The sequence below is a fragment of the Plectropomus leopardus genome, chromosome 5 (assembly GCF_026936395.1).
Source record: "Plectropomus leopardus strain MGB_pleo_1.0 chromosome 5, ASM2693639v1, whole genome shotgun sequence".
Taxonomy (NCBI): domain Eukaryota; kingdom Metazoa; phylum Chordata; class Actinopteri; order Perciformes; family Serranidae; genus Plectropomus; species Plectropomus leopardus.
The window spans coordinates 34,106,346-34,132,404 of record NC_142180.1 but is presented as its reverse complement, the minus strand read 5'-3'; the positions used below and the strand labels follow the sequence as shown (position 1 = coordinate 34,132,404).

At 38.0% G+C, this 26,059-nt stretch overlaps 2 protein-coding genes and 1 long non-coding RNA gene across 4 annotated transcripts in view; 2 read left to right on the top strand and 1 right to left on the bottom strand.

The window, feature by feature from the left end:
- Positions 1–14,599, bottom strand: part of slc9a7 (solute carrier family 9 member 7) — a 40,216-nt gene extending 25,617 nt beyond the window's left edge. For both annotated transcript variants that reach the window (XM_088078042.1, XM_042483655.2), the window contains exons 1-9: positions 14,326–14,599; positions 9,443–9,645; positions 9,283–9,360; positions 5,641–5,717; positions 4,600–4,712; positions 4,406–4,511; positions 3,856–3,997; positions 3,610–3,715; positions 851–939 (exon numbers count right to left, since the gene is read on the bottom strand). In XM_088078042.1, the coding sequence (XP_087934168.1) occupies positions 851–939; positions 3,610–3,715; positions 3,856–3,997; positions 4,406–4,511; positions 4,600–4,712; positions 5,641–5,717; positions 9,283–9,360; positions 9,443–9,645; positions 14,326–14,599 (1,188 nt within the window). The remainder of the gene's footprint in view (positions 1–850; positions 940–3,609; positions 3,716–3,855; positions 3,998–4,405; positions 4,512–4,599; positions 4,713–5,640; positions 5,718–9,282; positions 9,361–9,442; positions 9,646–14,325) is intronic.
- On the top strand, positions 10,200–15,414 carry LOC148189614 (uncharacterized). Its single transcript, XR_015776673.1, has 2 exons — positions 10,200–14,291; positions 14,464–15,414. It is a non-coding gene; the product is annotated as an uncharacterized LOC148189614 (long non-coding RNA).
- A 3,188-nt stretch (positions 15,415–18,602) lies between these two features.
- rp2 (RP2 activator of ARL3 GTPase) lies at positions 18,603–24,734 on the top strand. Its single transcript, XM_042484065.2, has 5 exons — positions 18,603–18,890; positions 20,356–21,024; positions 21,987–22,101; positions 23,670–23,755; positions 23,858–24,734. Exons 1-5 carry the CDS (start codon positions 18,726–18,728, stop codon positions 23,939–23,941), a joined length of 1,119 nt encoding a protein of 372 aa, XP_042339999.2. The 5' UTR covers positions 18,603–18,725; the 3' UTR covers positions 23,942–24,734.
- The last annotated feature ends 1,325 nt before the right edge of the window (positions 24,735–26,059 follow it).

The following is a 26,059-nucleotide window of genomic DNA, read 5'->3' as shown; positions in this document are numbered from 1 at the left end:
CACAGAGTTTCCACACTGCAAAAGGTCCTCTGGCTAGAGCTAAGTGCCTCATCTATTCCCTCAGAATCACGAAAAGCTTTGGGAGTTGTTTTTCTTTTCTCTCCCAGGCTGACAGAGCGGCACTCTGCCATGATGACTGCTCAGCCGACTGCATTTTGTTGCTCTAAGCGGGAGGAACAAGATGAAGGAACTGGAAATGCAAAAGGATTTGTCACTTTTAGGCACAGGAAAATGTGCCTAAAAAAAGAAAAAAAATCATTTAAAATATTTTTTAAATTAATGATTACTTTAATTAATTTTTACTCAACAAAATTTTAAATCTGTAGTTTTGATAATAATACATATAGTTTTGCCTGGCTTTTTAATTTTGGACAAATTTAATGCAATCTGTGAAACTTTTTTTACTAAATTGCTCATTGCCTTTTTGTCTTGTACTTTTTTTGTTGAGGATTCAAAGGTGTACGTGCTTGAGAAAGACGTCCGAGAGAAACACAAGGAAAGTGATGTTTCTCCAGATTTCAAAGGGTTAACCTTCCCTCTCTGATGTGCATGTGTAGCTTTCTTTGAAACTGAGTAACCTGCCAGAATACTTGGAGCACTCATCCCAAAATGTGTCACCCTGTGTGGTGTCTTCGTGCTAATCTGCAGCCCGTCCTCAAGGCTGACCTCCCTCTGAGAAACTAAACAGTCGTGTCAGGAGGGATGTCCTCAGACAACCCCGATTAAGGTCACAGCGGGCTGATCATCGAGCCATCTGGCACCGGGGCCGAGCACCCTGTTCATATGTCACAGAGTTCAAAACCATCCAAAATAAGCGGGGCTGCGTGTGCGGGAAGTGATCAGACGCTACCTGCTTGGTGCGTTTGGTGGACTCCGCAGAGAGGTTGTTGTAGGTGTAGTGAGCCTGCGTGATGCCACAGAACAGCACGGACACGACGCCTGAGAGACAACACACACAAAGAGACACATTTAATACAAAGAGACAGAGTAATTTGGATATGCAATAGAAAATTCATAAATTCCTGTATCCAGTGAAATATAATTATAGTAAAAACGAACGTGCATTCGCAGTCCTCGGGTTGCTTTATGCTAAAAAATGTATTGCACTTTTATGGGAAAACCTTAACAGACCAAACACAAATCAGTATGTAAGACTTGTGTTATCATGCCACCCATTAGAAAGACTAACTTATACATTAAAAGGTAAACAGAATATTTTTGAAAACATATGCAGTCCCTTTATGAATTATGTGAAGGATTTAGATCCGTCATATGATCACCGCATTGATACATTTTTGTGGACAATGCAGATTCTGAGTTTATGTAAATTATGTACTTAATTCGTTGGGTTTTTTGTCTTTTAAATGTGTCTCATATCTAGCAATTGAAATTATGGTACTCCATTTTGTATAGCTTACCAGTTTTAACATATGAGGAGCATTTTGTTTTTTTTATTGTTTCATTTTATTTTTATTTTATGTATTATATTTCTTTAAATACTCTTTTATTCTTCATTCTGTGTTATGTCGCAGCTATATGTTATGTGTTATATGGTGATAAGATGTATTATAAAATATGGAAAATCTAAATAAAAATATTGTGGAAAAAAAAAAGAAAATTAATAAATGTAGAGACATCAGAAGCAAAGATTAGCGTTTCATTCCTCTTGTTGCTTTGCTACTGTGTGTCATATTATCTGTTAATTTCCTCTGCTGCACATCTGCTACATAATCTCTATTTAAGTCGCTGTCACATTTCATTTGCATAACAGGCAGACTGAGCTCTCTGAGGACAGTTTACCAGCACTCAGTTTGCTCATAATTACATTATTCAGCAAAATCGACAGTTTGGAATTAAATGACTCTATCTTGAGAAAATGCACTCACCAATGATCATTAACAACTTGAAAAATATATAAGACTAAAGCATCTTTTGAAAGACCACACTTTCTTTTTTCCCCACAAGACCCAGTTTACTGGCCACAAGAAGAGCGACACTGGCAGGAAACTTGTGTCATTAACTGGGGTTTAAAAGATGAGGGCCTTTCCCTGCATAGATGCAGTTTGCAATGAGTAGATGCTAAAAGTACCCACAAAGCCACAAGAGTGTTTCGCTTAGTTCACCTCTGTGCTCTGATTGGCTCGCAGTCCTAACCTTGGCGTGTCAAGATCTGAGGTGATTACATTTACAGCACAGAGGTAATGGTAGTGCAGGCCATCTGCAGAAGAACTGGGCTGGACTTGGTGAAACGCTGGTGTTTGGTGGGTAAATTCTTCTACATGCACAACTTTGTATTATTATGTCATTGTGCTGTGAATTTGTTTTGACCTCATGTAAAGTAGCTCTAAATTATAATCTGGTGCAGTGCATGAAATGGTAACATTTATGCTTAAACTGCACATGGTCCCTTTTAAATAAATAAATAAATAAATAAATAAATAAATAAATAAATAAATAAATAAATAAATAAATAAATAAATAAATAAATAAATAACCTCTGAGTTGGATCAATGGGCTCATTGAGCCCCCTAGTGGTCATTACCAAAAATGCATTTAGAGATTTTGGTATCTATATTTTTTTTAAATAGCTGACAATATAAAAATAATACATAAAAAATACATAAATATTTGTGGCCTTGCTATGTCTTCTTGCTAACAGAATAAGAAGACAAAAAAATTGTGAACTCCTAACCTTAAAACTGTGCTGATGTTTAACAGGCAGGGAGAGACTAATTAGAGATTGAATTTAGCTGCATTATGGGAAATGAAGGACTGAGTGTTTTTGGAGCTTTACCCAAACAAGGACCAAAAATATGCATATGTTGGCCTCTTCTGCTTCAAATTGACTGTTCTTTAATTAACCTGTCTACAACTTAATAAAATACAATACTAAATCACTTAGGTACCCCTCTCATGTTCTTTCAAAAAAAAAGGGCCACAAACTAACAAATTATGATATCATAAATCTAAAAGATTTCAAAGTGGAAAAAAATGAATTCAATATTTGAATAAAGGTTGTGCTATTCATAGTCTAACTAAAACATTCAACTCTTTCCACATTTTTTGCCTTTTTTAAGTTAAAAGCAACCAGACTTGCTTTAAACAGAAGAATTTCAACAATATTAAGAAAGTAAAGTTGTTTCTGATGTGTTTTTGCAGACATACCATAACATAGATGAATGAGAATCTTTGATTATTTACTCCTCCCTTTCCAAACCTTTCCAGGCAAATTCAAGCCGCTACTGCAACATAAAAGTGTGAACGGCCCTATCTAGACTAGAGCTTTGTCCGCTCTGGGCTCCTGTAGAAACACAGCGGTGCAACATGGGGATCCTCGTAGATGAGAACCTGCTCCCTATGTACACATTAACAGCTCATTCTGAACTAACACAATAATTCTTAGTTTCAACTTATTATACATTAATGAAAACATAATTAGGATTATTATATTCCACGTCTGCTAATATATCTCCTTAAATCCTATACACTGGACCTTTAAGTCAGATAGAAGTTTGACAGACGTCTTTAGACATCCTGACCAAAGCCGTCTGGTGCCTGCTTCCCAAAATGCCACCACTTCCTCGACAGCAGTTCCCCGTTGCAGCTCACCTGTGAACCCGCAGGCTTCGGCGAGCAAGAAGGTGCTCCAGGACATGAGGAAGAAGAGAGCCGTCTCCAGCAGCGGGAAACAGTGCAGCTTGGTGAACTTGGTGACGTGGGAGTCCAGTTAAAGACACAACACTGTTCTGAACTTTTACTAAACACAACAATAACACACCTATTTGCAATTGAAACTTGAATCAATTGGATTTTTCTCTGTGTTTTCACTTCAAAGTAGGTGTCAGAGAAGGATATGAGAGCGGTGACGACTCCTGTGGCTGCACCCATCACAAAGGAGCCGCTGAAGATACCCAGGAAAATCCCCACGGACTTGAAAAAGGCTGAGGCATCAAACATGTGTGTGTTCGCTCCACTGGGCTGGTAAGCCACAATTGACCTGAAATACGCAAAAAAACATTTCAGTGTTTGTCATAAATGCAAAATATTTCCAATAATGTTTTTATTTGATTCACATCTCATCTCATTTTGGCTTTTTTCGAAAATTATTTCTATGTCCATTATTTGGTTAATTATAGACTAAAATGTAATTATTCATAAAATATCTCTAGTAGTAGGTGTTTTGTAATCTTCCAGCAGAGGGAGGCAGAGTGCCGTCTGTCTGTCTGTCTAGAGGAGCAGTGATGCAAAGCGGTGCCGCTCTGTCTCACACTTCAGTGTTGAATTTCAACATCAGAAGGCAAAAGGAGCTCAAAAAACAGGCAGAGAAAGAGATTTTTCCGGTGTAAAACGAAAGAAGGTGATGAGTTTGGCAGATACTGGTTAACAGGGCTGAAATCTGACTCACGAAGAAAGCACAATGGCCACTGCGTCATTCATAACACTCTCTCCAAACAGCAGAGCGTAGAGATCCCCATCTGCGTGGAGCTCATTAAAGATGGCCAACACCGTCACTACACACACAGATAGAAGAGAAAATCCTTTACATAAACAGCCACAAACTGCAGCACATAACGCTGGACGACTGTCAGCATGTCGTACCTGGGTCTGTGGCCGAGATTATGGCACCAAAGAAAAGGCAGTCAGTGTAGTAGAACTTGTCAGTCAGCTGTCCGACCACTTGCATCAGTTTGACCACACCGTACATCAAATTCCTGTTGATGGATGTGCAGGTGAGAGGAGAACAAAAAGGTACATCAAGTTCTCTTTAAACAGAAAGGTTTGATCATTAAAAGGACAGTTCCCCTCAAATCAAAAACACATAGTTTTCCTCTGACCTGTAGTGCTGTTTATCAGTCTAGCTTGTTTTGGTGTGAGTTGTAGAGTTTTGGAGAGCTGAATCATTTTTATGTGTTTTAGATTATGGAGATGTCATATGGAAAAGCTGCAGCCTCTACATTAAAGTCACTTAATGCTGTTTATCACCAAAGGTTCATAACTGGTGATCCTTACAGCTCCCACCACTGACATCTTTAGAAATAAGTCAGCTGGCCACATCTGGCTGTGAGGCAACAACAGAACTGGTTTTTATTGATCAAAACAAATGTGAAACACATGCTACCTCCCTTCACTTAATCCCCTTTCACTCTAAACTCACATAACCTTGAAAGTCTGTTTCAGAATAGCTTGTTGCGTCATATTCCCCAAAATAGGGGTGAACAAGTAAAAATTAATCTTAAACTTGGACACTCTTCAACCATTCTGACTTATTTCAGATCTGGTTTTAATTGAATGTAAATGTTTTTAATATTCAACGCTGTAACATGTTTGTCATCTTGGCTTTTCTATTTTTAGCTATTTACATTACTATTTATTTATCTATTATATTTAAAGGGGATCATGTAAAGTTTAAAACATAAATGTTACTATTTGATACACCGTACCCAATTAGAGCTTCGTGCTACTTTGCATCTGCTGCTGGTTGATATTTTAAACACTTGACAACTCACACCAAAACAATGTAGACTGATTAATAGCGCTACAGGTAAGAGGAAAACTATGTTGTTTGAATCTAGAGGTGAACTGTCCCTTTAAGTTCCTGGTTTTAAACTGACATTTCATAATCAGAAGTTGAGCACTCACCCAATAACGAAACATGAGATGGCAGTGCCAAGAAAAGCATAGGTTATGATGGAGCCCAGATTCCTGAAGAAGTGTCTCTGAAAAAAGAAGAAAAACACACTTTCTGAATAGGTTTAACAAAAGTTAGCAAAGTTAGGGCAACACACTTTTTTTTTTTTACTTTTCTTTTACAAAACACGTAAAGAATCAACAAAGGCCCCGGGTCATTAACGTCCACGGGTGGGCGAGTGACTCCCTGTCAAACAGATCTTGAAACACAAACACAGATTCAGCTGTTTGACTGGTTATAAAACAAACAAGAAATCCAAAACAAACACTTTCTCTGGATCACTTCCAAAGCCGAGTGTCAAAGAAAAAAAAGGCTGCTTCAGATTTCTCGAGGAAACGTGCCTTTTTCCTCGCTGACTGCCAGGAGTGATATCTGGAAATAAAACATAAAAGACTCCAATAGAGGGGAAGAAAGAAATACTCTGATTAATATATTTCAGGATGTACATGACAGCTGCTCTGTGGCTGCACAGTCAGGTGACACACAGCTAACCACGCAAAAATATGCACATCAGTAACAATCCGGTTTTGCTACATTGATCTAGAGAAGACATCAACTGAGGCGACACGTTAACAAACAAAGAGGCAGACAAACATCAGAGCCTCTGTCTCTCCCTCTCGAGCTGTTAGCATAGCGTTTAAACTCAACTCCCACTGCAACGGATGATTTAAGAAAATAGCCTGACGCGTGCTGCGGCTTCCCGTTTCCTGGGGACTGTTGTTTGACTCAGCAAATTCCATCTTAAATTACAGTTTGACAGGAAAAAGCATGTCAATACATTTTCAGTAGCTTTAAAATTATTTCTAACAACCAACCTTAGAAACCTTGTAGATAATGAGAACCAACAGCTGGCACAGATTTAACAGTGACACAGCAGATTAATGCTGCTGAAACAATCGATTGATGGCTGATTACTTTAATTTTAACCTACAGTGTTGATAATGGTCTGTAGGACTCCAAAAACTATCTGTAGTTTTTGGAGTCTCACTACATTATACAATGATTAAACCTATTCACTCCTGATAGGACTGAATTATCTGCAAATATTAATTTATCTTATTTTTCACAATTAATCTGACCTTTTTTTGATTAATCAATTAATCTATAACTAATTTATCAATTATTCTAAAAATTGTTTTTTAAAATACTCGATTAATATAACAAATAAATATATTTTTATTTGTATCAATATTATCTGCTTTAAATGGACTGTACTTACATAGAGCTTTTGTCATCTTTTTGACCACTCAAAGCACTTTCACACTACACATCACATTCACACACACATTCACACACTGGTGGCTGACGCTACCGTACAAGGAGGAGGATCAAACCGTTGACTCTCTAATTAGAGAACGACCCGCTTTACCTCTGAGCCACAGCTGCTGCTGTGTTATTACATCAATAACAGCAATAATGATAATAGCAGACCCTATTTGACATATGCTTAATCAGAAAAATACTTCACTTCACTAAATAGCACTGCTGAGACACACGAGCAATTCTTATAATTATAATAAAAACTACACATTATTTAATCATTGTTTATCATAGCAGCATTTTCCCTGAACTGGAAAATCAGTATCTTCTCTTGCGCTCTTGACTTACAACTTAAAATGTTTGAGACATGGATTTATTTAATCACTGGAGTAATTACAGTTTAAACTGGTTTGATTTATGCAAACCAGTTGAACTGCATTTGCCACCAGGAGATATTCTGACTAATTAAAAATTAGCTAACATTATTAACCTGTGCATACACTATCACGGCTGTAAATCCCACAACATTCAGTTATAGAGTTATAAGTAGTAAGACAACTTGATTAAACATTATTTTATGATATGGTATAAAGTATTATATAACATTATGTATAACGTAAAGTACAGCTGAGGCTGATGGGAATATCATTCATTTTGATATATGTTGAATATTTAGCTCAGTTTCCTCACATCTGAGACAGAAATTCATGTTAATGTCACATGTAACGGTTAACTTTATTGAGTAAGTTGAAAATAAATATGTCTACATTTTATATCTAAATATGAAATCTAAATGTTTACAAAAGCTGCATATAGCCAACTTACTTTAAATAAAACTGAGTCAACTTCCATATGATGAAACTACAGGCCAACTTTACCCAGCGGTCTCATTTAAATATATTTAGATTTAACATCCGTATTAGACATTTAGATTATGATTAAACTTTAAAAGAATAACATTATATCATATAATGTAAACACAATGTGAACAGTTCCATATAACATGTTGTTAGATATGAGTTTTTGCATCAAATATAAGTGAATAATTTAAAATACCTAAACATTGTCCTATTACTTTTAATTAACTTTATTAAGCATACAACATTTCCGTAGATCTTCATCAGGCAAAGTTGTAGTAGTTAACCTGATGAAGGTCTGAGAACCGAAAAACTGTTAAAGTTTACTGCAAGTAATAAGAGAGTGTGCAGGAATTTTCTTCACATATGGACATTGTCCTCCTATGCATCTATGTGTGTGTGCATGAAACTTTTTTGCCTCAAATGAAAGAAAAGTGAGATAATATTAAAACTATATCAGGTGGAAAACAGGATCAGAAATTCCACCTTTGGCGCCCAATAATGTCTGTACAAAGTCTCATGACAATCCATCCAACAGTTGCTGAGAAATTTGCGACGCAGCATTAGCAAACTGCAACTGACCAGGACTGCAATCCCAGAGGCCACGCTGCTAATTAACCTGGTTAAAACTGAATTAAATCTCAATCCCTTCACTGTAACCCGTGGTCAGATCCTCATAAGATGCTCTTCACAGTAGCAAAGCACAAGGCCGCTTCTCCTCACTAATGTTTGACTTCTCCTTGATATCATCTATCGCTGTATAATTGGATAAGTCTGAGGTGATCCCTCACAATAAGAACGCGGATCAGATGTCACCAGCTGTTTCAACACATTTCACTCTCCATTATTTCAAGATCAGGCCACTGAAGCACTTTTTCTGGAGATCCACAGTTCTGATACATAAAAAGCACCAACTCACAGTTAAATTCACTTACTGTAAATTTAGTGAGGGATTAAAAATGACAAGCACAAAGCCACACTGAGGTTTCCCCAAATACAACAGATCTGTTGCGCTACAACAAGTGAAAGCAGAACCTGCTCATATTGTCAGCATCAGCGTTTGTATTTGCCAGAGAGGAAATGAAAGACATCTGCTCTGGACTTCCCCTCAAAAGGTCCACTTATGTTCAGTCAACACTGAACGCTGTCCGTGGCCAATGAGCGCTTTTCTTAGAGGACCATCTGTCCAATAAGACAGCAGTTTGTGGCAGCAGATTCGTCCACCTGGAGCATACAACAACATCTTCTTAAAGGTCCAGAGCGTAGGATTTAGGGGGATATATTAGCAGAAATGGCACATAATATAATAAATGTGTTTTCTTTGACGCACAGTTTCAGCTGGTTGCAATCTGCTCACCTGTCCTCACCACTAAATACCTCTGAATCCCCCTAAATTTTCCACTTTGTTCCTTTAAGCAACTGTTTATCACCTAAATTCAGCCTCACAAAATCTGAATTTGACATGCCACGTCTCACCTTCTTTAGACTGTACCCAGCGTGGAAAATGATTGGAGGCAGCAATATGTTGAAGAAAACTTCAGGGTCAAATGTCACCTGGAAGAGATGAGAAATTCAAATTAACAAGGTAAATGTGGAAAAGTTAGAAATGAAGAATTTCTCTCTGACAGTTTCTGACCTTGCGCAGCATATCATTCTGCTCCACATTGTGAATCTCCCTGGAGTTGATCTCCCCTTTGAGGGTGTACTCAAAGAACTTGCCGCTGACATTAAGCAGCAGGGTGCTGACAGGTCCTTCCTTCAGCGAGCAGCTCGGGGGTGTCTTGTTGTGGTAGCTGGTGGCAGGGATGCCGTACCGCAGAATCACACCTACCAGCAAACCTGGGGAGAAAACAACCACTGTGAGACAAGAAAACGCACGAGGAGTGTAAAGCTTTAGACGTGTTTTCGCAGATGAAGTCTCAGTTAATGAATGTGGGGCAAACAATCCACAAACAAACGCCACCAAAATCAATCTCATCCAGCCAGTTGCTCGGCTCTGGATGATTCTGCAGGTGCTTCTGCTTTACAAGCCCCGAGGATCAGGCGGTGACACCGAGAGAGCAGCAGAGCAAAGGAAGAAAAATGGGGAGACGCTTGTGGGAAGAGCTAAAGCCAGGAAAAAAGGAATGAGGCAGGCAGTTAGAGAACATAAATCCCCTGATCAGACAGCAGTTATCTGCAGGAGGCTAACAGAGCAAAGCTGCCAGCACCGCACTCACTCTTCCCACCAGAGAGGGTTAACCTCGTATATAACGCTCTGGCTTCGGCCTGAACACACACACAAATAGTGACAGCTTTGCAACAGAAATAGTGTTGACTTTCACTAATTGTTAAGAGTCAAACCGCCTGTTGTCTCAGTTTCTTGCAAAATAGTTCACAAACTTTAGGTTCTTTCCAGCTCATGGGAGGTTTCATGTGTTTGAACTGGGAAGTAACACAAAGGGAAACTAAGTCGCTGATAAAAGATGCCATGTTCCTTCTTTGAACTGTCACTAAAAATTGTATTAATCTGAATCACTGATTTGATTAACACAATGAACAACTGACAACACAGTTTTTTTTCTGTAGAGTCTGCTCTTTATACAGCAAATCAATATTGGGACAAGGTTTCCACTTGGCAGCACTTTTATACTGGTGATAGTCCAAAAAATACAAAGAGTGTGCTCTAACAAAATGTGGGTTTTAACTTCCGTTACATTAAACTGAATCCAACTACAACTTCTAAAAGCAAGTTTTTCACTACAAATATTAAATATTAGTGTAGTAAGATTTAGGGGGATAATACTTCGTTCTTTCAACACTGTTCAGTTCAACACAAAGATGTTGCCCCCCCAGAACCTGCTAATGTGTGCTCACCTTTTTGTCTCTGATATTTTAAGATCCAGTCATTCAGGTTTTTGAGCCAAATAATCCACAGAAGTCTCTTTCTCTCCAAAACCAACCAACATGGTGAGTTAAACCAGTAAAAACACAGTATAAAGCAGTTTCACAGTAAAAATGTATGTCTGTATTTTTGCGACAATCCTCGTTGTGAAGTGGTTGATAACTACAGCGTGAAAACAGAGTGAAAACTGGAGTCAGTGTTTGGTTTGCTCATTTTGGGCTACTGTAGAAACATGGTGGTGCAAAATGGTGAACTCCGTTGATGAGGACCCGCTTCCTACGTAGATATAAATAACTCATTCTAAGGTAACAAAATTTTCGAGTGGGAAATTGGGAAATTTTGATGATACCCAAGTTGTGACGTTTGTGTGACGTTTTAGGGCAGCAGAAATGGAGGAAAGCATGAAAACAGGGTCAACAACTGACAATAAAAAATGATATATTTCATTATTTTGTTCCTAATAGCTATCATTTACTTTTAGTGTAAGCATATATTAGCTGTAGCGTGTCAGGCCGGTACACTAACATTGATAACGTTACTTTGTAAGACGAGGTGACGACTTCAAGTCATAAATGCATGAACATGGTGGGCAAAAGTGGTCACATGTAAAGTCTGATATGGTATTAATTTTAACTGCTGTCCATGAAGTGACCTAGATTAAATATAAAGATATATTACATAAAAAATATTAAAAATAATATGAGTAAACTGGAAACAGCTTTCAACCTCTTGTTTGCATTAAATTGCAACCCAATGTTTGTAGCTTCCATGTTGTTCCCACTTTACGAACTCAAAGCACATGAACACAACAAAGTCCGAAAAACTACTTCCAAACTCAGAAACTCCGACCTTCAGACATCACACGAACGAACACACGAATACCATTTAACAACCTCAGGCGGCTCCTTTCGAGAAGTTCACTCACAAAACAGACACACAAACACAAACAGCACATACAAGCACACGTAACTGCCGTGACCATGGAAAACACAACATAACATCCTCAGATTCAGATTTTAATTAGCAGCAAACTGATTTGGGTTTAGCAGGATAGATAGCCTTTATCGTCCCATTGGAAATTCTTTTTCACAGTCTGTCCATACATACAAGCATCAGCGAACCCACCAACACTACATGAACACAAACCCCCCCCCAGACAACGAAAGACATCTCTATAAAACAAGACAGCAGGCAACATAGGCCCAGGAGGAGCAATAGATTAGACTGATGTATAAACACGTTTTTCAGCCAGTTGTGTTTAAATGGAGAGACTCTGAATCACTTATTGGAGTGCAGAAGTTGGTATTTTCTGCATGCTCTCTTTGTGGGTTTTAGGCTACCCGCAAACCTACTTCCAGAACATGAGCCAAATACATGTGAAGCTGAAAAACTACAGGCAGTTTAACTGCAAAAACACCAAAAACTGTTTTCTATTAAAGTGAAAGGAACAAATCAAAGTCTGTTCTCCTTATGTGACATCACTGGTTAATAAGTGACATTTGTAGCAATGACTAACAGGGATCAATCTGATAAGATATGTGGGAAAAAAAGAAAAACAAAATACAGATGCGTCTCTGAGACATTACACTGCACTCACTGAGGCTTTGGTTATGTTATCTGATCAGGCAGTCAGATGATAAAAGGCAGACTTTGTTTTTGTTGTATCTGCCACTGTTTTGCTGCTACAAAAGTGTTCCTTAGACTTTGTAATATTTTAGACTATTTCGTGAATACTCTGTGCTCATGTGGATGTCCCACTAGGAATAAACATAAACTAACTGGCACAGAAATACATGTTAACCTGGCTGAAAACAGCACTTACAACTGGGATGAACTGGTTACCTTTAATTTTTAATCTGTAGCCTTTAACGACCGAAGACAAAGGCAATCTCCCATTTATGAGACGGCTGAAGGTTTAAATACTTGTAAAAGGTGTCTGAAAGCAGCACAAGGAAAGCGATGTCGCTCCAGGTTCCAAAAGGTTAATGTTATGTACCGAATCACAAAGTCAAATTCCTTGTAAATGCGAAGTTACTGGGCAATAAAAACATTTCTGATTTTGATTCTGACTTCACCGTTAACAGCTAGTTAATGGGAAAAGTGAGTACATAGTAGGAGTGTGAATAACCAGAGGCCCCACGATACGATATTATCACGATACTTAAGTCACAATTACAATAACATTGTAATTTTATACATGCTGCATTATGCTGAGTATAACAGTAACATACATTGTGATATATTGTGATTTACTAACATTTTTAACTGCAAATTATGTCCCAAAGGGAAACCTTTGTCAACACGTAAGTTTCAAGTATGTTCATCTCACATTGGTCATTTTTGTTGCAGCTAACTATGTCTAGTGGATTGGGAAAAGGAACTGATTTTTATTATTCTAGTAGTCTACCCAAGTTGAATTTGTATTTCCAATATTAATCAACTATAACAACAACAACAACAAAATCGATACTTGACATCCTGTATTGATACAATATCATCATACAAAAATAACAAGATACTATACTATATCGATTTTTGCCCACCCTTATACATATGCAAATTATGGATTTTATATATTTCTATGTAATATATTTCTTTTTTCCCATTGCCCTGTAAACCCTTTGAAACCTGGATCAACAACAGTCTTGTGCTGGGTTCAGATGCCTCTCACAAGTATTTAATTCCAGAGCATACCGGTTTGACTTCTTTTGAAAAAAAGGGGAAAAAGTTGACAACTTTGCCAGAAATATCCCACACATTGCTAGAAATTAGTAGATTTAGATTTTGGTTTTAATCTAGGGGGAAATGTCCATTTAACTATATTTATAATTATTATAATTATGTTTTTAAAATTGTTACAGAATTATTTTTAAAAGCACCTTTTAAGATAATTTCCTCTTTTTACTTTCCTTTTATTTTTGCTTTTTTTTCTACTTTTTTTTCTGGATCATTTTTAGGTCACTTTCTTTTGCTTTTTTAAGCTAATCGTGTTCTTTTTGGCATAATTTCCTTTTAAATTGCTCATTGCCTTCTTCTTTTTATGTTTTTGAAACAAATCAAGCAAATTTGCTCTGATTCAAAGGGTTAAACACTCTGAAGGATTTAAAGATGGTGTATCAAATATTTAAAAGGAACATTGTATAAGCCTTGGCAGGGGGATGCTCTACAAGTAGCTACTTCAACAACTGTATCAGATGTGAATTTATATTTTAATGGCGTTATACGAGATAAAACGATGCCCATTAGGCTGTAATCTAGTTTATTACACCACAGACAGAGGGTGTAAGTGCCCTCAGATATGTCAGGGTGCCGATTCCCGGTCAATCAGGGATAAAGCTGCACATGCAGCAGCCTAGCGGAGAGTAGCCGAGGCTGAGCAGCCGACAGCACCTTCTAGAAATTAGCACCGGCCCAGCCAATTAGGAGCAATGTGAGCTGGTGGAAATGCGGAGGCGCGTCGGTGCATTTGTTCAGACTTAAAATCATGTGTGTACCTCCGGCTTTATCAGCTGGTCGCCTCGGTACAGCCGCTGTGCAACCACCGGGGAGACTGAATCATGCTAAGCCTGCGGGAAGGTGGTGTTGGTGAAGCAGCGAGTGTGTACGTGTTTGTGTGTTTAACCTCTAAGCCTCACCGTAAATCATTGCCAGTCCGGTTTCGTGCAGAAAACGGACCCGTCTGTGCTTGAAGAGCCATATGGTGAGAATCGTTAAGGTCAGCAGCAAAATGAATGTCAGCAAATTAACGCTGTCCTGTCGGTGACTTTCCTCAGCCTCCTTCTCGGTGGCAAGTTCTTCTATTCCGCCGTCCTCCGCCTTCAGCCCCCCGGACACCGCGCTCAATAAGATCCAAACGGGCATCATCGTGTCCAAGGCTCCGCTGCGCTTCGGCTGTCGGAGAGCGTCCATGGTGCAGGATGCTGCTGCTGCTGCTGCTGCTGCTGCTGACAGCTCACCGCCTCTATGCCATGTCACTGCTGGAAGGTACACACAGCTGAGCCGAGTGGGGAAACAATCCAGAGCTCGCAGACCGTAGACTGGAGAGTTCAACCTTTTAAAGGTACACTGCGCCGTGGAGAAAAAGGCGAGGAAGGCGCTCGGAAGTGAGACTGCGCTGCCCTTGTGGAGGAGAGCAGATCACACTGTCGCTCCAGGCTGCCTCCGACTCAAGCTACTGAGTCATTGTCCTTAGAATTTGATGAATTTGCAGTTTGGTCCGCTAAAAAACAGGAAATCCACGTAGGATGTAAAAGTCCAGCATTTTGCAAGATGCAAATACCCGGTTCAGATAATGTGGCCTAGTGGGGTGAGAGGTGGTACAAACACCAGGGGTGCATAACTGGAGGGGGGGCAGAGTAATATGTTTATTATTTTTTAATTGGGGTTGTATGAGACACTTATCAAAGTATATTACCTACGTTCAACGGCGCAGATTTCATTTCAATTATTATAACTACTTGTGTTGTGTGGCATGTTGTCATGTTAGGAAGAGAATTTCAGACAGTATTTGAATAGACTGTAAATACTCTTGCTCTCCTGCAAAACTTTTGCTCTGTTTGTTATTATCTGCTTGTTTTTATCTCATCTTGTTTGCAAACAAATAAACTCAAATTGAAAATTTTGAGAATACAACACAGAATTTTATGCAATAATTTGGTCTTTTTCTGCATCAATTTATGGTGTTAATGTCATTAATTTAATCAAAATAAAAGATGTGAACTGAACTGATATTGATTTTTTTAGGTGCAGCTGCCTCTGTCCACAGCAGTACATTGGTTAGCTTCTGTGCCCCAAACTGGGGGCATGCCAACTGGTATCTACTGCATGTAATACACTGATTCTGGATAAACACCTCATATAACCTCACTTCAGAAGATCTGAAGTTTCCCTTTAAAGCTGCACTAGTTGATACCTATATATTGTCAGTGGACAAGGGGGCCTTCAACAACCCCGAGACCCCAAACAGGTTATTCTAGTTATGCCTTGTGCCATTATGTGCTGCAACAGAAGTGTTGCTGGTTTCACTCGATCTGATGGACTGCTCCACTGCCATATATTTCCCACTGAGGTCCGCTGCGATTGTAGTGGCTACAGGAAATAAACTAAAAGTCGTTGAGAGGCTGAGGCTGGGCCTGGTCTACTGTCTAACACGCCAACAAAAGACTTCCTTAGATTCAAAAATATGTTTAAAAAATGTATTAAAGAAAAGGAATCAACTTATTATAACGTGCACAAAGTGAGTCAAAATGAGTCAAAACGTGCAGTCAAAATAAAAATACAGCGACCCACTTCCTATTCCAACACAGGTGAAGAGCAGATACTCATATAGATTATGAATGTCACCGCCAAAATCCATGTGAACCAACTCTCCAATAATCATGAAACTAATAAATATCCTAAAACACTAATAAAAACACAATACCAAAATATATACCATCTCAAATTAATATGAATGTTAAAAAATTCCCTCCTCTCTACTCCAACAGTGAGTAAGCAAACCTTGTGGATAAATGAAGAGGATGAATCTCTCAAAATGAATTTAAAAGTTATGCAATACTTGCACCTGGAGGCCAATCAGTCACCATTAGCACCACATGTGGTTTTATCATATGATTTGTCATTACTGTGACGAGAATCAGCTGTTGTTAGGCATTAAAGGGAGTCTGGTGAAATGTTTACTTTAAGCAACCTTAGCTATTATTTTTAAATTTAAATTCTGTCACTGTTTTGTGTTTTACACTGTATGAACTATAATACTCAGATGCCCATTCAGTAGAGCTTTTGCCTTACATCACCTACCCCAGCATTTGTGTTTTGTATTACATCAGTCACTTAACGGTCATGTGGTTACACAGAATAAAAAGGGGATGTAGAGAAAGGCCGGGCTTTGGAGCATCTCTCAGAGGCATGATGGGGGATTACCTATTATTAGAGTGGCCGAGTGGCTTAAGTTGCAAGCTAATCTGATGTCTGGTTGGACATGGGTTACATGTTATTTGTGGTTTGTTGTGCATGATTGTGATCCTTTTACCTGACACTCCAGAAACACTGCAAATATATAAACCTGTCTGGCTGCTGTCTAAAAAAAAAACACTCTTATTATAATACATGTTAGATTCAAGACTCTTATCACCTTTTTTTATTTTATCTCATGATATTATAATTTTTTTCTTTAAGATATTTTCACTGGAGCTGATAAATTTGTATAAGCAGCTTGGTTGCAAAGGCAGACAACACCCAGAGAGGTGTGTCTACTGTGTAAATTATGGTGCGTTCAGGGTAGTCTAGTAATTCAAAGACTTTGGATTTGACCTGGGTGATCCTCCTCAATAATCATTGATGCAAGAGGTGAGGTCAAATTTGAGAGAACATATTTAAGAGTGAATTACTTTGTGGTGAGTGGATTGTTTTGCCACAGAAAAAGAAAATAGAGAGGAGGAAATCATGTCATCATCTATAAAACACAAATATATTTCCCAGTAGTAGGTATTGTATAATTATATACGGTAGATGAAGTGTAGATAAAAGACGAGAAAGATGTTACAAGTCATTCATGCAAACAACACAATACGAAAACAAATATGAAACAAGATACAAGACAAGACACAAACATATAGTGCACTTACAACACAAGTAGTGTAAATATAAATACATGTAGTATAAGTAAATGTAAACAAATGTTAAGTGCAATAAACAGTAAAGGGAGTTCCCTGAGGATATTTATGTAGTAAGGTGCAAACGGTCAAAGTAAAATTTGACAGGGAATGAATCAGCATATTTAATTTAACTTGCAAAGAATATCTTCTATGTCTGTGCTTTTTATTTTATGTACTATAGACATGAGATATTATATTTATAACTAAGAAAAGGAATATAAACACGTTGTGGATTAAGTAAACAGTTACATTAATAATTCCATATATTTTTTTAATTCCATATAAGTGTTTACATTTGCCTTGTTCATTTTTGTTGTCCTTTTTTTTAGCTGCTATGTCTCTTTCTGTATAAATACCTATTTACCATGTGTACAACCATACTTGGTGTTTTGTGTGTGATGTGCTTTTTTGTGTAGTTTTATGTTGTACTGTCTGTCTCATGTTGTGTGTATCATTTTATAAGTGCTATTGTGTGTGTTTGTTTTGTGTGAGGTTTTTGTTTGTTTGTTATTGTCCCGTTTTCGTTCAGACCTGCCAAGGGACTGAAGTCAGAAATATTTTATTGAACCATGAAAATGATGGTTCATGATAGTCACTTTGATGCCCGCATAGAAAATTATCGCAAGTAGAAATAAGTAACACACAAGTATATAGAATATAAATATATAAAAGAAATACAGTGATAGTAAACAATTAGCACCAGAATGTAAATATTTGAATACTTTAGAAATCAAGCCTCTATAATATGCTGCATATATAAGTGTGTACAAATATAAATGTAAAGAAATACAGTAACAGTCAATAAGCATTAATATGTGAATATTGAAATTATCTTATGAATAGTGGATAATATGCTTAGTGTGAAAAGTCTGTAAAATATAGAAATTGAGCAGTATATAAAACTAGTATCAGAGCTCATAATATAAAAATATAAATATAAAGATGCGTGCACCGCTACCGCATATTCAAAAAAGGTCTAAAAATATAATCTGGTATGTTGCATCAAATGGTAACATTTATGTTTTAAACTGTACATGGTCCCTTTTGATTAATTATAAGTATCTAATTTAATGTTTTAAAAATCTTTTCTTGATTTTTTTAAGAAACCAAAATCCACATAATTGTACATAAACGCCTCAAGAGTTCAGACCGCCTTTACGTGATTACGTCGCTAAATCCGAGTCTGTGATTGGCTGTTGTAACGACTACCTCGATGCCTATTGGTTGCGAGACGAAGCTGGGAAACAGGAAGCCAAAAAAAAAAAAAAAATCTTGTCAACTCAAGTGCTCGTAAGCTCCAGTCTCACAGTTTCTCTTGCTCCCAGCTCACATTACGACAAGACAAACTGGTCCTACCTGGTGACCACTGAGAGACCAAAATGGGGTGCTTCTTTTCGAAGAAATCCAAAAGAAAGTCGGCCGAAAAAGATGAACGTACACCGACAACAACGACTGTCGAAACTACGACGACAAGCAACGCGGTTCCCCTTGGCAACAACACCGACGAGGCGCCGAAGCAGTACAGCTGGGATAAGAGAGAAAAGGTAAATAACCTGCAAAATTAAGTGATAAAATAAAAAAAATAACAAACGCATATCTGGTGTCAAATAGAAGTCTTAATCAACAAAACTTACTCTGTCTGACCGCTTAACATCTGTTAACTGTGTCTTAAGTCGCTTTCAGGTGCAGTTAGCTACTTTTACACCTTTAATTTATAGACAAAAATGTAACCAGCGTCTGTGCAACAAACATATTAAAGTTCGCCCACATTTACAAAGTATCTACGAGTGTCAGTGTACCAGCTAGTAATGTTACTTTAGCCGCTGTTTGTATATTTCACCGGATTTCCTGTGAAGGTAAACCAACTCTATTTACGTGCTGAGATTGCGCAGCAGCATTTTATCACGACACCCAATCCGAAAATATTCAGCTTTACATACTAACTGTTACTTAACCAGCCGAGGATGCATGTGATGCTCATTATATGTTAACAACACTTGAGTTGTAGGCCTCTCACTGAATGTATCCAGCGTGATCTCATTATCGGATTACAACACTGGCAGTTCGCTGCTCTGCAGCTGACCAACACACACTTAACTTAGACATTACAGGCGTTGACTAAGAGGTGGTTCAACTTCCGTTTTGACTCATGGGATGTTGCACCTTTAACTGTGTCAACCAAAATTATACACTAAACCATGCAGCATCCGGTAGTCTGAAAATAGCTTAATACACACCTGTAAGATGACAAGTTAACAAATAACACTAATGTATAAACAAGCCAAACAACTGTAATGCTAGTGAAACATTAAATAGATACCATGCCTAGGCCTTTTACATTTATAAGCGTGTCTATAATGCTTAATAACCTCTTTTACTGAGCCCCTCCCTACCATAAAACCCATATTGTCGTTTTTAAAATATTTGCCAAATATCGATAAAACACAATTGCAAGATTACTGCATTTCATTGAGTGTTGTTATGCGACTTCTCCTCTTGCGGTAACATTTTAAGAAGCATGGCGATGGAGATACTAGAAGGTTTATTTCTATTGCAGCCACCGCATTAGCCGCCATTATTTCCAGTCAAAGGCGACAAAGGCAAGTTATGTCATCGATAACGGAAAGACAAGCCCCTTATACGTGGGAGCGGCCACGCATGAGGGATTTCTGGGAGGTGATAGTCTATAATTTCACAGAGGAATTGTGAATTCAGAACTTCCGGATGATCCGCTCAACTTTTGAAGAGTTATGTGATCCATTAACGCCTCCTGTAGCGCCTGCTACATCATGCCATCCTAGCGAGGATGCTGGCGTCCTAGCGTCATGAAAGAGGTTAATGTTTTCTAGTGAGATATAAGTCTTAAAAAATAGCAGTATTGTTATTGGATGGAGGAAAAAATAGCAGTATTGTTATTGGATGGAGGATGGTGGAATAGTATTAGATTCTGGTTTGGTACATCTATAAATAAATGTTGTTTTTCTAATCCAGTCACTTTTTTTTGCTCAGGTTGATCCCAAAGACTACATGCTGACGGGGCTCAAAGATGTCACAGTCGGACGGCTTCCTGGCAAACTGAACGGACAACAGTTTGTCATCCAGGAGTGCGAGAACTGCAACATCTACGTGTTCGACCACTCGGCGACCATCACCATCGATGACTGCGTCAATTGCCGCATCTTTCTCGGACCAACCAAGGGCAGCGTTTTTTTCAGAGACTGCAAAGACATAAAGTGCGTGGTGGCCTGTCAGCAGTTCCGCACACGAGACTGTAAAAAGATGGAGACATTCTTGTGCTGCGCCACTCAGCCCATCATCGAGTCGTCGACGGGTATGAAGTTCGGCTGCTTTCAGTACTACTACCCGGAGCTGGCCTTCCACTTCAAGGACGCCGGGCTCAGCATATTCAACAACAACTGGAGCAACATCCACGACTTCACGCCGGTTTCTGGGGAGAACAACTGGAGCTTGTTGCCAGAGGCTGCAGTGGTTCTGGATTATTTGCCGATCCCTGACCCGGAGTCTGAATTCAAGTCTGTCCGAATCTCCGCTGATCCAGAACGCAGCATTGTGCCTTTGACAAAGGGAGGGAGGCGTAAGGATAGTGAAGAGTCCTGCCTCTTTGTTTTCTTCGCAGGAGAGTACACCACTGCAAACGCCCGCAAACTGATCGATGAGGTGAGAGGAACAAAAAGGTCCTGAGTGCGAGGTGGTTTCACTTAAACACCACTGGCAATGAAGTGCTAAAAAGGAGGAAGTCAATCTTTTTTGTGTGTAAATGGAAACTGGTGGTGTGTCAGAGTTTACTTACTGATAAAGGGTTTGGGTGTAGCCATGCTCTGACTGTACTTTAAAGGGTTTGTGATCAGGATCACAAGCCGAAGTAAGAGTAAAAAAGGCTCTCTTTCTGCATTTTATTTCGCTATTTTCATGTTTTTGGCACCATGTCTCTTCAGAGATTGCTTCATAGGGTCTGACCCCACCTGAGCGCTGTGAGGGTATACGCTTATAAACATCACAAACAGAAAATAAGAAAGTACGGGCAGAGGGCAGAGTCTCTGCAGATCTCCGCAAAAATCTCTATAACGGGGGAAAAATAGCCTTCCACTGTTTTGTGGCTGTAATTGAAAAAGCAGTTTTTATTGAACCATGTTTTATGTACGTCCTCCCTTGTTGTTGATCATGTTGGTTTGATTTCACCATGAATTGTACGAATAAACTGTTAAAGCAACAGGTGAACCAAACCATGCAGTAGTTTATAAAGTAAACAAACATTTTTCGATAATATTGCAATAGTGTTAAGCGTTTGTGTGCAACATCTATAAATATAACTAGTAATGTGTTTTTTTCCCCCCCAAAAGGTCTTTTGTTAAGCTGCCTTTAAACTTGTCGAAAGCTGCATTTGAAATGCTAAACCGCCACGTTAAACTGTCTGTGCTGCTACTTAAACATTCCTGTGATGTTTGTGGTGTTAGCAAATCACACATTACTCTATCACACAAGCATGAGACTGGATCCACATGTTGGACAGTAAAAATGTCTTGTTGCAGTCCAGTTTGTTTCCTGTGTGTGTGTGTGTGTGTGTGTATATATACTTGGATTTTTATTGCCTAACTTTTTGTTCCATCTCATTTGCTCAGGCGATTGCTAAAGGTTTTGTGCTGATCCAAACAAAGGAAGTTTCAATGAAACCTGAAGATGTGAAGAGAGTGTTTCAGAGCAATGCAGAGGATCTCGTGGAGTGGATCACCAAAGGTAATTTTCTTTTTTTTGTGTGTGAGTTTTTTGTGCTGTTTTTGTGTTGTTGCTGCAGCTCAGGATCTCAGTCAGCCGAGTATGAAGATCTTATCCGACCCAGCAGTTTCATAAGCCTTCAGCTGCAGCTTGTTTATACTTATTTTCATTTAATGAGTATCAAGTTGTGTTGCACATACTTAAGCAGAACAGCATGCACTTTGTCCTAAAATGTCAAAACTGTCAAAGAGGGTCAGTTTGTTATCTTCCACTAGCGATATAATGCTTTTAATGACTGTTTTCTTTAACTTATTGTATCAAAGTTTCTTCCACCCGAATAAATCAAAGGCAGCTGTATTACCTCTCAGACTGCAGTTTGCTCTTCTTTTCTGCTGTTTTTCAGATGCTTAAAATATGACTTAGCCAACATGCTAACATGATTTTGATTATGACGTTATGACTTAAGTTTTCCAGCGCTGATGTGGTGTTACAAAATTCTACTGAATCAGCACTCAGATTTGGAAATGACTACTTAAATGTAGTTACTGTTTCATAACCAAAGTGTATTTTAAAGCTAGGGCTATTTGTCTTTTTTGTTTTTTTACATTTGAGGCTTCTGTTGAGGTTTTGGAATGAAGCTTTTAATGTCTGTCTTCATAGTTTTTGCCTTAATCACGTAAAAAAAAATCCTAAATTTGAATAATGTGATTCATCTGATTAAATGACAAAATCTTTTTTTTTTTTTTTTAAATTAAATCATCTTTCTTTAACTTCTTCAACTTTGGCTTTATTGTCTTTGAGGGGAAAATCGTCTTGCAGCCTTGTCTCCACAGAGATATAGGCACGCAGACTCAAGAATGAAAAACCACAGAACCTGAAGCACTTTATAGTCAGTTTCAACGTGAGCGCTATGAATGAATCATTGATCAGGTTTAATGATACAGCTTTTGCGACGAAGACGGCTTGCAGAAGCATCATGAATCTATGGTATGGACACTACAAATATCCACAGCCGTGCGTAATGACTGACAGCTCTTCTGGCGCAGTTGGAGACTTTTGTGATGTAACACAGTTACTGAAACTGAGGTTTATTTTCTGTCATCGACAGGTCTAATGAATGGTAAAGAGGCACAAATATAGCAATGCAAATGCATGTTTAAGGGCATTTATACATGCTTTTAATGGTAAACTGTGGGAGTGGAAATGAGGCTTGTGCACAGGCGCACCGCTCCACAATGACTTAGATTTAAAAAACGGGCATACACACAGCTTTATAAATATTAAGGAAAAAAAGCATAAGCACAGTTTTAAGTATATGGACCCTGGTTTAAACAGACTGACTAGACATGCAAAAAAAGCTGTGGAACATTCGAATGTTGATTTGGACTTTAAATGTCAAGGTCATGAATGAGGCTTTGAACTATTCGGTGCAGCCCGAATTAAGTAACAGGATTTTACATTAGAAAGGGACACTTAAATTTAGCTGTAGTGTAAATGTAGCTGCAGAGTCGCTAAGTCGTTAAATATGTTTGGAAATCGCAAATATAGCAGTAAGGGCTGTTTTTGACTCTCTTATCTCACTGCTACAGGTCCTGTCATTGCCCTGGAGCTGAACGGTGACGGAGTCGTGGAAGCCTGCAAGAACATCGCTAATGAAGTGTTCAGTGGGACTAAGGTACTTTTACTGTGGTTTTGCTTCTGTCTTTTCTAGTTTTACACACTTCACTTTTTTGGTAACAAAAAAAATCAAAACACTTACGTCTTATTTTCTCCACAGGTTTTTGTCTCTGATAACAAAAATACGTCCTCTCGAGACGTGGACAACTTCTTTAACTTCGCTGACATGCAGATGGGCTTGTGAACGATTAATTATCATAATAAACCACTCGTCAAGCATTAGATCTGATCTTCTAAAAACCCCCATCCGTCCAGCTCGGGTTGAGTATGAGTAGAGTTTGATTATTTGCCTGTTTTTTGTCCTAAAAAAATTAGATAGCAATGAAAAGAATTAAGGACTGTGTTTGATAAAGCCTTGGATAAAACAATTCACCCCCGTCATCCAACAACATTAGCTGTAAACCACCTGACATCCATTAGTTACTAAGAGTGCTGTGAATATTTATATTTCTTTGAATGTATTTTGTTGCTTTTCATCGATTGTGAATGTGGCTCTCTGCTGTAAATGTAAGTCATTTTAATTTAAAGCTTGTTTTTCTTTACTGTCTGAAACCGTCGTCGCAGTGGAAAAAAACCATGAGCACATGAATGCCTGAGGGAAAATATTTTTTATGTATAAAAATCATATTTTTATTGCTTACAAAGATTTATTTGTGTATGTGGATTAGATAATGGACTTGTTTGAAATGTATATTTGAGACATGCTGTGTAGACAATAACTACATATGTACTGATATCTATTAGGCCAAAGTTGAGTTGTGATGTTATGCGATGTATCTCGCTGTTCATGCAGATGAACTGATTTTGTTTACACTAAATTGTGTGAACATTGTAAAATTGCTGGGTTTTTGATGTAGGCAACTCATGTGATCATTTTTATTTTGTAATATTTGTTTTATACTCTGCTGAATGTTTTTGTATAGACACAAATTAATGTTCTTTGTCATAATTTTTAGTAAAAGTTTCATTACAAGTGATGTCATTTTGTTTTTTATGTCTTTCACACCTGTATTGTTAAAAAAAAGTGATATTGGTTACAGGGTGACAAATTCAAGCCAATGTAAGCAACAACAGGCTATAATAACGATTATGCTGCGTTCACGTGGACTCAGGGAGACAGTTAGGCAATTGGACATTATTTTACTGGACGGGAATAGGACAGTAATATTAGGTGAGGCTGGCAGAGAATACAGGGTATATATGAAATATTTTAACCTTTGGCCATCCTTTGCCAGATGTTATATACTTCCTTTACACAATGCAACACAGGCAGCCTGCACCATTATTGTTAACAGATACTAGAAGTAACATGAAATAATAAACACTAGGGATGCACAATAATATCTGCATTTTATCAGTATCGACCAGAATTGGCTTAAAATGAACTATCTGAGTTCTCCAAAATGCTGATATTATCAGCCTTTCATAGGTATCGGCCAAAATCGGTTTTATATCGGAATCAGCCAACATACTTTTTAAATCCACCACAGAAAAGACTCGATGATCACGAAATTTAGGTGGGGAAAAAAGTGGATATATCAGTTATCAGCCAAATTTGTTGTTTTATATCACTATATTGTATATTGGCAAAAAATTAAATATTTTGCAACGCTAATAAATAGAAAATAATTTAAAATAAAGTGTATTCCCTTCCCTGTAAACAATATGACATCATCATTGTAACATATCGTCATGCATGTCTCTTCACTGTTGGTTTTTGTTTTTTCTCGTGTCGTCCACAAGGTGTTTATTTGCCGTCTTCCGTCTGTGTTCATGTCAACACATCATAGGTTGGTTCATCGATTACTCAATGAACAGAAAGTTACTTACTTACTTAAAAAACAGTCAAACATTTACTGGTTTGGTGTTTCTTAAATGTGAGAATTTCTTTGTCATACATGATAATAACCTAAATAGCTTTGGATTTTTGGAACAGTTGATTGGATAAAACATGCCATTTGAAGACGTCACCTTCAGCTCTTGAAATTACATAGGGTGTTTTAATATTTTAGGGCATTTTATTGACAAATAAGTCAATAGAGAAAATGATGTACAGATTTATCAATGACAAAAATAATCGATAGTTGCAGCCCTTGTTTGTAAAATAATATCCTCGTAAGTTAGTGTAGTTTCTCTGGGAGCCATCATCAGCAAAACCACATGGTTTTAAGGATGTCAGAAAGTTATAGGAAACACTGTGTTTCCTCTTTGTAACCTGATCGACATCCTTTTTTGTTAAAAGATCCTAAAGTTCAACTTGAGCTATTTGAAATTTTTGAACAGACTGCAAATAATACTGTTG

Excerpts from the sequence above, each read along its gene's own strand:
- rp2 (XM_042484065.2), top strand. The coding sequence starts at position 18,726 with ATGGGGTGCTTCTTTTCGAAGAAATCCAAAAGAAAGTCGGCCGAAAAA. Across the intron at positions 21,025-21,986 it reads CCCGCAAACTGATCGATGAG|GCGATTGCTAAAGGTTTTGT; the intron begins GTGAGAGGAACA and ends TCATTTGCTCAG. Across the intron at positions 23,756-23,857 it reads AAGTGTTCAGTGGGACTAAG|GTTTTTGTCTCTGATAACAA; the intron begins GTACTTTTACTG and ends TTTTCTCCACAG.